The sequence below is a fragment of the Lytechinus pictus genome, chromosome 2 (genome assembly GCF_037042905.1).
Source record: "Lytechinus pictus isolate F3 Inbred chromosome 2, Lp3.0, whole genome shotgun sequence".
Lineage (NCBI taxonomy): Eukaryota > Metazoa > Echinodermata > Echinoidea > Temnopleuroida > Toxopneustidae > Lytechinus > Lytechinus pictus.
In genome coordinates, this window is record NC_087246.1 from 7,374,089 (window position 1) to 7,386,939 (window position 12,851).

General features: G+C 36.5%; 2 protein-coding genes across 6 annotated transcripts in view; one reads left to right on the top strand and one right to left on the bottom strand.

Moving 5' to 3' along the window:
- On the bottom strand, positions 1-10,287 carry LOC129254915 (NADH-ubiquinone oxidoreductase subunit 8-like). Its single transcript, XM_064108338.1, has 6 exons — positions 9,955-10,287; positions 6,276-6,341; positions 5,410-5,499; positions 4,559-4,731; positions 3,078-3,206; positions 1-1,543 (listed from the first exon to the last, which is right to left on the bottom strand). Exons 1-6 carry the CDS (start codon positions 9,992-9,994, stop codon positions 1,412-1,414), a joined length of 630 nt encoding a protein of 209 aa, XP_063964408.1. The 5' UTR covers positions 9,995-10,287; the 3' UTR covers positions 1-1,411.
- Positions 9,742-12,851, top strand: part of LOC129254913 (general transcription factor IIH subunit 3-like) — a 19,920-nt gene continuing 16,810 nt past the window's right edge. For 2 of the 5 annotated variants that reach the window (XM_064108312.1, XM_064108305.1), the window contains exon 1: positions 10,006-10,079. The gene's annotated coding sequence lies outside the window, so the exon portion shown is untranslated. Of the gene's footprint in view, positions 10,080-10,219; positions 10,841-12,851 lie in introns of those variants that run through there. The other 3 variants (XM_054893454.2, XM_064108297.1, XM_064108317.1) reach the window with 3 other exon arrangements.

Genomic DNA, 12,851 nt, shown 5'->3' on the forward strand with positions numbered 1-12,851 from the left:
TAACATTTCACACATCTTTATTATTGCATAATGCCTGCTATAGCATGCATCATTCAATTAAATTCACATTTATACAGTCGAAATCTGTCTCTTCCAAGCAATCCATCACTCATCGACTGCTCCCAGGGGTGTTCCTTCTACTTCATTTCCAATTCTTGTTCAATGTGATACATTTATATCCAATTGCCAAAGTGATGGAGATTTGACAGCATGAACGCATCTTAAAGATGAAAATCTATAATGATAACACACTTGAAGTAAAGTAAAGCCTATGAGTTATTTTCCACTCCCATTATAATACTGAATGTTGAATAGAATATAGTTTAATCTGTTGAATTTTGACTTCTTTGTTACTACATCACACATTTTCCATGCAGCCAACAGGTATTCACTCTGCTTTGCACAAGTCTAATCCAATGGGACTGCAATAAGAAACTTTGAATCATGCAACATTCAACTCGGGAAATGTAAATAGAAATTTATGGGAAGATTTATAAGTTTTCTTATGTTTTAACCAATTTACCCCAGTAACAATATACAGGCACAGTTAACCATAGAATACTTCAAGTCATTGTGGGACAGTGGTGTATAGGTGTTGTGATTAACCTATCGTATCTATAAAGAAGATATATGGCCCAAGAAGGGAAGAAGATGACCATATACTATAAAGAGATAAAATCACAGCAAACATGCATAGTTTGCATGCATTCCTTATGTTACATAATGTTAGTAATTGTCCACTATTAAAGCCACAAAGCTACAAACATAAAATCAATCTCCACGTTTTCATTCCAAAAGAGCTCTGAGAAGAAATATGTGTTGATTTGGATGAGTTTCCTTTTGATCAAAGTCAGCCATGCAAGCACATAAGCAATAACCCATTCTAACCAAAGAATCCTAAGTGTTTGGACATCAACTGCAGATCATTTTAATTTGATTGAAAACAAATTAAATAGTACACATTAGTCACATTTTTTCAGAACACACAAACTGAATACCTGTAGGATGAATTCCTATATTTTTGAATGCATAAGTAATCAAACTTTTCCTCAAAAGTGAACTACCTTCCTATTTTATCAAAAACATATCCTATCAAAAATATTTTCAATGGAACAAGTGACTTATGAAAGTATTAAGATGCTCTTAATAAGAGAGATTAGTAGAGAATAGGGAGGGGTAATGATTACATGGTGATTTCACTGAAGAATCTTAAGTATACTCTAGCAAATGGCTGAGAAAACTGATATAAACCCATGTATTAAATACACAGAATATGTAATCAAATCAAATGCTTGGTGTAAGAGAGTATCATAAACAAAATATTTAATGAACTCTTCTCTTACACTGCATAAACAATATTTTTCTAACAATAGATATATCTGTATGATTATCTTTGTACATTTTCCTGCTTCTATCTGTATAGATGATCTGCTTGGATGTTTGCCGCGATCTCCGCCTCCCACTTATCTCCATTGTTGAGGAGCTTCTCCTTATTGTACAGTAGCTCTTCATGGGTCTCTGTGGAAAACTCAAAATTGGGACCCTGGAAAAAAAAAAGGAATAAGTTAAGGATAATTTTATACCATTTTGACAGATACTTCAGCGAATAGAAAGAAACAATACAAAACAAGAAAGGACACTTGGGAAAAAAAAAAAAAATTGTAATGGACCATTGAAAAACGATCATGAAAGTGGATGTACCACGATATTAGACCAGTGATTTGGTGTAGTCTGACAGACCAACAAAATAAAGAAATATATAAGAAATTCAATGTCAATGACTTTGAAATTTAACCAGTTTAAAACTGAAATTTCCTTATCTATATTATTGAAATTTTGATATTAGACTTCAAACCTTATCAACCAGGATGAGCTATGGTATTACCAATTAGGATTTCTCAATTTTTGTGCTTGATTTCAACAACGTATAACATCGTGATATTGTTGCAATCTATATGGGCACTGCAATACTTGTTTGCAACTTGTATTACTCCACTTGGAGTAAGAATAATCTTGTGGTAAGCGACAAAGAATCGTAGTAGTAAACGAATATGGCAGCACCCACATAGAAAGCAACAATTTATTGCTATGGGTTGATAAATTCAAGAAAGAGAATTGAGAAGTCCTGAATGGTAATCTTATTTCCATAGTCCTACTTGATTGATTCAAAGTTGGAAATCTAACAAAAGATGTGCAGGAAATTGCATCAGTGACTGGCAGCATCTGTTGGGTACCAGTGGACCAACTAGAATGGGGCCAAATAATGATGATGACGATGATTGGTGATGATTATGATGACAATAATGATGATGACGATGAGGATAAAGTTCTTGATGATTGTGATGGTGAAGATGATGATAACAATGATGGTGAATCTGATGATTATTAATTATGACATATAAAAAAGATAAATGAAAGGGATGCTCTGGGCTGAGAATATTTGTATCAAAATAAATAAAGTAAATTCACAGAGCAAAATGCTGAAAATTCATCAAATCGGATAACAAATAATAAAGTTATTGAATTTTAAAGTTTAGCAATATTTTGTGAAACAGTTATATGCACGTAGTAATGAATATTCATTAGATGGGCTGATGATGTCACATACTCACATTCCTTTTTCGTATGTTATTACATGAAATCATAATTGTTTCATTATTTCATACATGTGTAAATAATGTGTCTCCATTACGATGAAATAAGTTGAAGCAATAAATAACTAATGCACTTAATCAGTTGTTAATCCAATTGTTTTAGTTCTTTAGAAAGTCAACAGGGGCCTAAGCTTTCGATCCTAGCAGAATCTTTGTCGGAGGCAAAATGACAAACATATAAAGTTCTTGGTAGAATAATTTTGAATAAACCTGATTTCACATAATAAAATACAAAGAACAAGTGGGGATATGACATCATCAGCCCACCTAATAAATATTCATGAAGACATGCCTAGAACTGTTTCAATAACTTTGTTATTTATTATCTGATTTTGATCAATTTTTGCATTTTACTCTGTGAATTTCACTCTATTTATTGAAATATAAATATCTTCATCTTGGAGCATCCCTTTGAATACTCACCTCAACAATAGCATCAACAGGGCATGCCTCTTGACAGAACCCACAGTAGATACACTTTGTCATGTCAATGTCATAGCGAGTAGTCCGCCTGCTTCCATCGGCTCTTGGTTCAGCTTCAATTGTGATTGCCTATGTATTAACAAAACAAAACTCACTTCAAAGATTGTTTCACAACTTTAAAACCAAATGTTATATAAATCTCAAGAAACACACTTCAGTATATAATTTGAGCTTCTTACTTAAGAGAACAGTGTGATCCATCATGATTTTTAAATCCAGGCAATACCTTTATCATGTAATAGTTTAGATTTCATAATGATATTACTCTAGTATCCAAATTACATTTCAATTATGTCAGATGATTTCTTTGCTTAGAGATTGAGGGAATTTTTAAACAAAGAAGCTCTTACCATTGAACAAATAAGACAAGTAACAAACGACTCCTACAGATATCATGCATAGGAACCATACTGTCATGTGATCAACAATCATATTTTGTGCAGCTCTGCCTCTTGACAGAGGTGACTGCGGGTTTGAATGGGTGAAATGATGCAGCTTTTTATCTCAGAACTTAACAACAGTCGTATTAAAATCACATTAACACTTTCTGCTTTTTACTCTAATGAATGGGTTTGCCTTCTTTCCGGGGGGGGGGGGGGGGGGGGGGGGGGGGGCAGTCAAATGTATTGCTGTACACATGCATGACAAAATTATTGCCAAACACCCCCTAAACGAGTTTATCTCTGTGTGCAAAATAACACCCTAAACAAGTTTTCCACGGGCTTTATTTACACATTTGGCCCCTAAACAAGTTGTCGCCAGAATATGACCCCGGGGAAAAAGCTTGGGAAAAAACATACCCTAAACACGTTTGGCTAGTCTAAAAAAAAAAAACCAAAACCCTAAATAGGTTTGACCCAGCGTTTGACCATTGACCAGTCTTTTAAAACCACCCTTTTTATTAAAATCACTGTTTTTTTTACCCTTAACGAGTGCGCGCAAGGCCCGCGTCCAAAACTGAAAAAACACCCCTTTAAACATGTTTTTTGGTCATGCATGTGTACAGCAATATATTTGACTGGCCACCCCCCCCCCCCTGGGCCTAGTTGTTGATCTGCTCTGAGATCACATGTCAACAAAATGAGTAATGCTAGTCTCTCCATGCCGACCGATAGTAAAGTGGCAGTCAGCAATCTTTGAGTGTAATTACACTCGAATCTACACTCAAGCCCAGACAATAGAGTGAACAAGCCAGAACAATAGCAGAACAATGAATTCACTGGACCATTTCTTTTGTTCTGCCTCGAGTGTAAAATGGAGTGTAATCTATGCTTGTAAGTAATAGCTTTGATCAGCCTTGAATCGGTTCCACTGGTGTAACTGTGGCATGAAACATTGAAAAATTACCAAATAACCGATCAGAGTTGGTTATCTCGGGCTTCCGTTCGAATAAGAGCATTAAAAAAATCAAAAAGCTTTACCTGAGCAGGGCAAACAGCTTCACACAGCTTGCAGGCGATGCATCGCTCCTCTCCAGATGGGTACCTTCTCAATGCATGCTCTCCTCTGAACCGAGGGCTTAGAGGTCCCTTCTCAAAGGGATAATTGATGGTGGCAGGTTCACGAAACAAGTAGCTTAATGTCATAGCCAGGCCTGAAGGACATTTTAAAATGAAAAACTTATTCACTAATGTATAATAATTTCAAGGACAAAAAAAAAATGAATCAGGAAGACAAATCAGGATAAGTTTTTTGGGAAAAATATATTTGAATAAAAAAAGCTTTTTTTCCAATAACATCAGCCTGAACCCAATAAGCGCAGAAGGGTTCTTCAAAATATGTTTTATACTAGATATGTAATGAATCTCTGCTTATCCCATTCCTGGAAGAATTTATTCTAGGAGCTGGGTATATATCAGCATTTTAAAACAGAACAGGGTCATTGTTCATATTTATCAACAGTGTACAAGCAACTAATGTGCATTCTATTAAGAATCAAACCACATGGTCTAATTAAAGATCATAGTTAATGTGTGGTCTTACTTCATTTAGTTAACAACTAGTCTGTCTTATACCCAGTATGGCTTACTTGTTTCATCCAAGTCATTTCTAATAAAAATGGTAATTAGACCAACTACAGTGTAGCAATTAGACCAAGAGATAATTCACCAAACTGGTGCCAAAATGTCAAAATGATAAATGCACTGAAAAGGTTCAGCCTAGTTGATGTTATCCCATCTAGAAACTAGACCAAGTCAGGATAAAAAAATGTGACTTCTTCTGATGAAAAATACTTGCAAATAAACCCAATAAAAGGGCTCTCCTATCTCACCTCTCGTCAGCTCAGTGAAGAATAATGTTGATGCGGCTCGATCAGTGATCTCTTTGAAAGAATCGCCCTTCTCCGTGGCATTAACATATTCTGCGAAGTGAAGAGTGAATAAAAATAGACAATTTTCCTGCATGGATATACATGTACTATTCAATATCTGGTGGAAAAAAGGATTGGTATTGATCAAGAATTAGCCTGGACAAAGATTAAAGCAAAATGTTTGCATTTAGTGGGATAAACAATTTCACAGAAGAGTGAAATAATTGTTTGTGTGGTATAAACGTAATTATTAAAGGTCAAGTCCACCTCAGAAAAATGTTGATTTTAATCAATAGAGCAAAATCAGACAAGCATAATGCTGAAAATTTCATCAAAATCTGATGTAAAATAAGAAAGTTAAAGTTTTGCTTATTTTTCACAAAACAAAGCACAACTCAGTGGCATGCAAATGCCTCATTTCTTTTTTATTTTATTGTTTGAATTAAACAATATTTCAATTCTTACAGATTTGACAATAAGGACCAACTTGATTGAACCATACAATGTTAAAACAAAGGTAATACCACATGTTCAGGGAGGAAAAAAAATTTGTTTCACAGGACAACGGGAAGAAAATTAAAATATACAAAAGAAATAGTGAGTGAGTGATGTCATCAGTCTCCATACTGACCAGGATGTAAATATAACCGTTTTGTTGTGAAATTAAGCAAAACTTAAAATTGCCATAACTTTCTTATTTTACATCCAATTTTGATGAAATTTTTAGTGTTATTCTTGTTGGATTTTTCTCTTTTTATTCAGATCAAATTTTTGTTGGGTTGGACATGTCCTTTAAAGAAAGATTTTAAAGAGAACAAAACACTTACTATAGCATGACCTTGCAGATGCATATGTCACTGGCTTTACTGCATCATATAAAACAGCCAAAGAGCCTGAAAATGAATTGTAAAGAATGATATTTATAAAATTCTTAGTTTTTCCAAGAAATTCTGAGTGCTAACAACAAAGTGAACATTTTCAGTTTCTCAGTTTTTGCAGATTAATTACATGTAGCACATTTGATAACTTCAGAATTGTCCAATAGGCAATTCCATAAAATATGTACGCCCGTCCCCCTATATTTGGGACCTTCATGAAATTTTCTGTCTCTGATTTCTTGTTCTTTTGACAGTCTGTAATGTTTTCAAAGGACCATGATTTGACCAGTTTATGAAGTGAAGTAAGACTTGAGAAAAATGGGGGTCGGATGTACAAAAAGGTTATTCTATGGAATTGCCCCAAAGGCTTAAGCCACTCAGCTGTGCATCTTGGCTTTAGAATATTACTAAGGTTATTGCATGCGCTAGTTTGACCTACCAACTCAGAGCTACATGAGATTTGTAGGCCTATATCATAATGATACAGGGGCGGATCCAGCCTTCGCTAATAGGGGGGGGGGGGGGGGGCCCGGATTTTTTTTCAGCCACATTTTCCCCGATTGGCCACTCGAAGTTAATTTTTGTTTGTTTCTTTGAAGGGGTAGTCCTAATAGTCACTTCTAAGCTTTATATATATATATATATTCATATAATATCATAAGCCTTGTTTAAAAAGTGCGAGCTTTTTGTTTATTTTATCTTAAAATTTAAACAACTTGGGCAATGTTTATGATCCTGAACGAGATGTGTATCCAACTAAATAATTGCTGCGAACGCGAAGCGCGAGCATAAATTTGTAATGTACGTTTTGATCTGATAAAAAAGGATCTGCTAACGGCAGCTTGTTACCCATGAAGACGTTACATAATTATTTCAACTTTCAAATAATGCGAGCGCGAAGCGCGAGCTGAAAATTTTGACATTTTTACCTGAAGAATGGAAAACGATAGGTATATAACTAAATTGATGTGAGTGCGAAGCGCGAGCTGAAAAATTCGAGATTTAAACCTAAAAATGGGACACTCTATTCATATTTTTTAAATCATGAAAAGGATGAGTAATTGGAAATCTTCATACAGTAATAATGCGAGCGCAAAACGCGAGCAGAATTTTCAAAAATTTATTTTTAATATACGTTTTGATCTGATAAAAAAGGATCTGTTAACGGCTGCTTGTTAGCCATGAAGACGGTACATATTTTAACTATCAAATAATGCAAGCGCGAAGCGCGAGCTGAAAATTTTGACATTTCTACCTGAAGAATGGAAGTTCTAAGCACTTTTTGTAATCGTGAAAAGGATAAGTATGTAACTAAACAATTGATGCGAGTGCGAGCGGAAAAATTCTGGACACTCTATTCATGTTTTGTAAATCATGAGGATGAGTAATTGGAAATTTTTCTACATTAATAATGCGAGCGCAAAGCGTTACCTAATTTTGCGCACGGTCGAATATCTCAATATCTAGAAAAATTGATAGGGCCTATCACAAACAGAAAAAGCGACCCAAAATTACTTAGTATGGCAAATTTCTTGAAGGTATGGTCTAAATTTGTGAAAATATTCGCAAAACATCCGCAATTTTTTTGACCTTGTGCGCCCGCTTCAAGAAAATCTGAACTTCTCGACAAGCTTCAAGAAATCGCCAGTTTGCAAGCAGAGGTCTCCAAATAAGTAAGTCAAATGAAATGTTGTACAAACCTAATTTATGGCATTTTAACCTCTATCCTAGACAGCTGGCAGCGGTCTGTTTCGAGGAGTTTTTTTAACATTTTTAATTTATTTAAAAATTTCTCCTCGTACACAGACGGCTCGCTATCGTGCAGCCACCATTAGGGGGTTAACAAACCGTTGTCTGCTTGATTTATTTTCTAAAGCTTTGCAAAACGATCCTGCGCAAATTAAGGTCACACTTCTTTTTTTATGACACGTTTTTTGCCGAGCACGCACACTAGTCGATCGTCATGGAATTTGAGATTACCGGCGCCCACTCGGTCAAGGGTGAAGGGTTCATTACATTTACATGCCGCTGCGCACAGATAAATCAAGCCATAGAAGTTGTGTGTTGTGGACACCAGTAGTGGGATCCCAACACGCGCGACCCACACTAGTTAGAAATACACTGCCAAAAATTTCAAACTTTACTTCAAAAGTATTTTCCCGCATAATCCATGTTTCTACAATACATTCTCGACAGAAAATTTGACATTTCAGTGCAAGGGAACTCGCTTTAATTTATTTCAAAATAGCTCAAAATGCACTGAAATGTCAATTTTCTGTCGAGAATGTACCGTATAATAATATATTCATTGTAGGCCTATTTGTAGAAATTAGAATTTACTAATAGTATTTAGAAACATGGATCATGCGGGAAAATTGAATATTTAAAGTTTGAAATTTTGGCATGCCTAAATTTTATTTCATGAAATATTGAAGAAGAATTCAAGTGGTCGAGTTGTCCAATTCAGAGCAAACCCTGGACAACTCGACCGGGACGAGTTGACTTGTCCAGCCTCCAGGGCAGCGGGTCGGGTAGACAGGAATAACCGTCGTTTCTGGGGATTTATTCAACAATTTCTGACATTTTACTGTAATCCCCATTTACCGACAGTAGGGTGTACGTGTGGGCTCGCATGTGTTCTCATTCCCTCCCTTTTGTCAATTCACAGTCCAAAGTTTGATGTAATTTTACACATCGAATTTACAATCTAAGGATGTATAAACAACAAACTTTTAATTATTTATATTCCAACATTTAAATACTTTAAACGATATAGATGAAAAATGCATGAAAAATATACTTTACCGATGTTTAATTGGGTTGAACACGATAAAAATGGTCAAAATGGCAGCCAAACTATAAAATATTTACAAACGAACGTCAACAATCACGAATGTGATATCGATATTGCTTTCGATATTATACGATCTGCTCCATATGCGAACGAAACCGAAGATAAACGATACTAGTTATACTAGTACTAGTACTAGTTATAATCGCGATATATCGATTCGAGACATTAAGTTAATAACGATAATGACGTCATTCAAGATGGCAACTTGCAAGAAAAACCGTCAGGTCAGGTGAAAATGTCTTAGATGACAGATTTCTCAATCATCCAGAGGATTTTTTTCAATAACTCCGGCCCAAGGTATGCAATTACTTAATTTATTTATATTTCCCTGATAATGGAAACCATGAAACTTTCAATTTTGCTTAAAAAACAGTTTTAAATCGCGATCTATAAAACGCTAGTTCACTATATACGTTGGCTGTAGGTACGGGGCCCCATCCCCTTCAGTCTATGTATGGTGAGTGGAGCCAACGTAGTTCAGCGGAACAACCAAAATACAGAGACTGAAGCTTTTGGTCTACGGGTCGGGCTGTCCGGACCCCCCATCATAGATTCATACACATCCACAAAAATAATCACATGGGACTAGGCCTAGACCATATTATATAATACTATATACTACCGGGTAGACAACCTCTAGCTTCACTCAAGTCAAAGCTCACTGACACTTTGCCCTGGGGACCTTGACACGTCTTTTATGAAAATATAATTCATCAATTTCTCTATTTCTACTATCACAATATTGCTTGCTGCAAACATGGTAAACAAACTTACCCGTTCTTGAAATTTGAGAAACCAGTCGAAAAGTCGCCATTTTTTCTAGACCAATTATTCTCCGAGATCAGACGCAGATGGCGCGCACATGTCGCTGGTCGCTGGCTTTGCTTTTCTAACGTTAGGTGAGTGTATAAAGTTCTGTAAATGTAACTATGTAAGTGTGAAAATATGGAATCTTCATATATCTGTCATGGTTTAATGCATTTAATCATTCTTAATTTCGGTAGTAGGGCCGTTAGAATAGGCCTACTTGTATTTCGACGTAAATGATTAGTCTAGTCCACCACTCACTCCAGCAAGCGCCACCTCGCCTGTCAAGCCCCTCCAATTAACAAGGCAACAGCTGCAGCACGGTCACGGCGCACAGTGGGCCAGAAGGAGTTGAAAGTGCGCCAAAATTATATTCCGTGTTATATTTTTACTTTAACATGTTGATTTAGGGTAATTTTGGGCGTAGAATCGACTGAACATAATTTAAATCCGATATGACGTCACTTTGATACCAAACTTTGATTGGCTACTTAAAACCTATCTGTGAAAAGACAAATTACGCTAAACAATGTGTACTACTACTAGGCCTAGGCCTATAATATATAAACTTTTGTGTTATGTGTAACTTTAAGATTGACCAGAGTGAATGTCGGTTTATGCTTCTCACTTGCCAAAAAAGTGTGTATGAGATCCTGAAAATAATTTTATGGCATCAAAATGATCATTAGATTAAAAAAATACTTGAAAATATGAAAAATATGAACCGTGCTTTATCAAGCGGGTAGACTTGGGTAAAACGCAGAGTATATACACCACGAATGTTTTACTATGAGGCGGTTTTTGGGTGAAATTATTCTACAAGTAACTTTTATCTCTGGAAGAGAGGCGGGTGGTAAGTAAAATATGAGTTATCAACCTTCATTTTGTTTACATTATGCCCGGAATTCATGTCATTTTCATGGAATAGAAGGGGAATCGTCCTCGCCGTGCAAAAATGAACGGCAATGTACACTCCACACGGTGCGCTGCGATGGCTGCGCGGTATAAAAATACCCGTTTTTTAACAGGTTTTGGGGGTGTTGTGTCAAGTAAAATCGGCTCTAACATGAAAACGGGCAAAAACGGGCAGCTAAATTTGGTATCGACTTAAAGCTTAGACATCTGGCAAAATGATGATGATAGAATTTAAACGGAAATCTACGGAAATCTAAACGTTTCTAATGTAAATGCAAAAAACATGGATTATCAGCCAATTTCGAGGAATAATTATCCTATAAACCTCCTGAAATGTGTCTTTTATCTACTTTGAACCCTTTCACATAAAAAAAGAATATATCAGGATTATGTGGGTGCCATTTCAGATTCCTACATGAAAAGCTTCCTGTGAAATGGCTTGTTTTCCAACTAAGTTGTCATTTACGCGGCATTTCGCTAAATGTCACATTTTACGATTTGAGGTAGGAAATTAACATCCTTTATGCAAATTCCCGAATGAAATATTTTGCTGAAGTATTCTTCAAAGTGTTGTCTTTCAGCTGGGCATGACAAAAATGGAAAATCTGAAATTGCCCAAAATGACTTTTGGCGCACTTTTGTTTCGCCCCGGCCCTCTGTGCGGCGAGGGGTCGGGTTGCACTCCCGGCCCGGTATACCGGCGGATCCTGCGCCTGGCAGATACTGTTCTAGGCACCAATGGCAATGCAAATCCGCCGGCGGATCGTGTTCTACTCCGGCGGATTCAGTATACCCAGTTGTTGTGTGTCCGGACAGGTTGTGTGTCCGGACGATCAATTTTAGAAAGTCATTTGGAAAAATTTACAAGCGAATTTTCATCAATTTTTAGTACAAAATGTTAGGAAATATAGAGAGCAAATATTAGAAGATGGAATAAAACTAATGAATCTATAAAGACTATATATAATGAATCTATAAAGACTATATATTAGTGTAATTCAAAGATGAAAAAGAAGGCTTAAAAAATATAATTATAAACTAAATAGTAAATTAAAATGAGTATAATAAAGTGTCCGGTAGGCTTGGCCTTGGGCGGTTCCCACCTTTCCCAGAAGAACCGACTCCGGCTCTGACCCATCACCCAAGGCTTCGGTTCCGAGAGGAGTCGACTCCACAATCACTTAACACACTAGTGAATTATGAGATACATGCAGAGCTCTTTTCATGTCCATAAAGACAAAGTGAATGGAGCTACTGTGTGCAAGCAAGGAGATAGTGATATCTCCTTGGTGCAAGCAAGATATCCCCTCTCACTCTCTCTCCCTCCCTCTTTCTATATATAGCCTACTCCTCTCTCTCTTCTCTTTTTCAAACCAAACTTTTGGGTTTCTTGTTTGTTCTTGAAACCTTGAAAGTGATCTCGAGGGGGCAATTATGTGGTCAGTAGATAAGAGAAGCCAGACATGTTCTGTTTGGATTAGTCTGCTTGCACAGCCCCTATATGACACTAATAGGTCTAGAGAGCCATGGTCTGGCACAACTACACACTAAACTAACTTGTATATTAGATTTCCATAAAATGATTTTAGCTTGCAATTGTAAACTAAGTCGGGAATTCCCTTCAGCAGGGCATTTATGTGCTGTTGTAAAACAGAATCGGTTCTCTTGTAGGGTGGATCCCTCGGGCTCGAGTAATGGGCCTTGAAAGAATGGGGGTCGACTCCTCGACTCTGGTGACAAGAATCGGGTAGACTCGATTACTCGGCTCTGATGCCCAAGCCTAGTGTCCGGACACCCGACCCCCATCCTACCACTTTCTTCGGAAGATATCGTTCTTGCGCTATCGCGATATCCTTCATTCACATACGTCACATGAAAACTTGTCAAAAGCGGTAGATTTCATCAATCAAAGCTTGCAGAAAAAGATATTTATGTTAATGTTATCTCTA

What these genes read in the sequence shown, in the direction of transcription:
- LOC129254915 (XM_064108338.1), bottom strand. Translation starts at nt 9,994, where the DNA reads ATGGCGACTTTTCGACTGGTTTCTCAAATTTCAAGAACGG. An exon ending in ATCTGCAAGGTCATGCTATA is followed by an intron (nt 5,500 to 6,275) that starts GTAAGTGTTTTG and finishes TTCACTTCGCAG; the next exon opens with AATATGTTAATGCCACGGAG. An exon ending in CTTCACTGAGCTGACGAGAG is followed by an intron (nt 4,732 to 5,409) that starts GTGAGATAGGAG and finishes AATGTCCTTCAG; the next exon opens with GCCTGGCTATGACATTAAGC.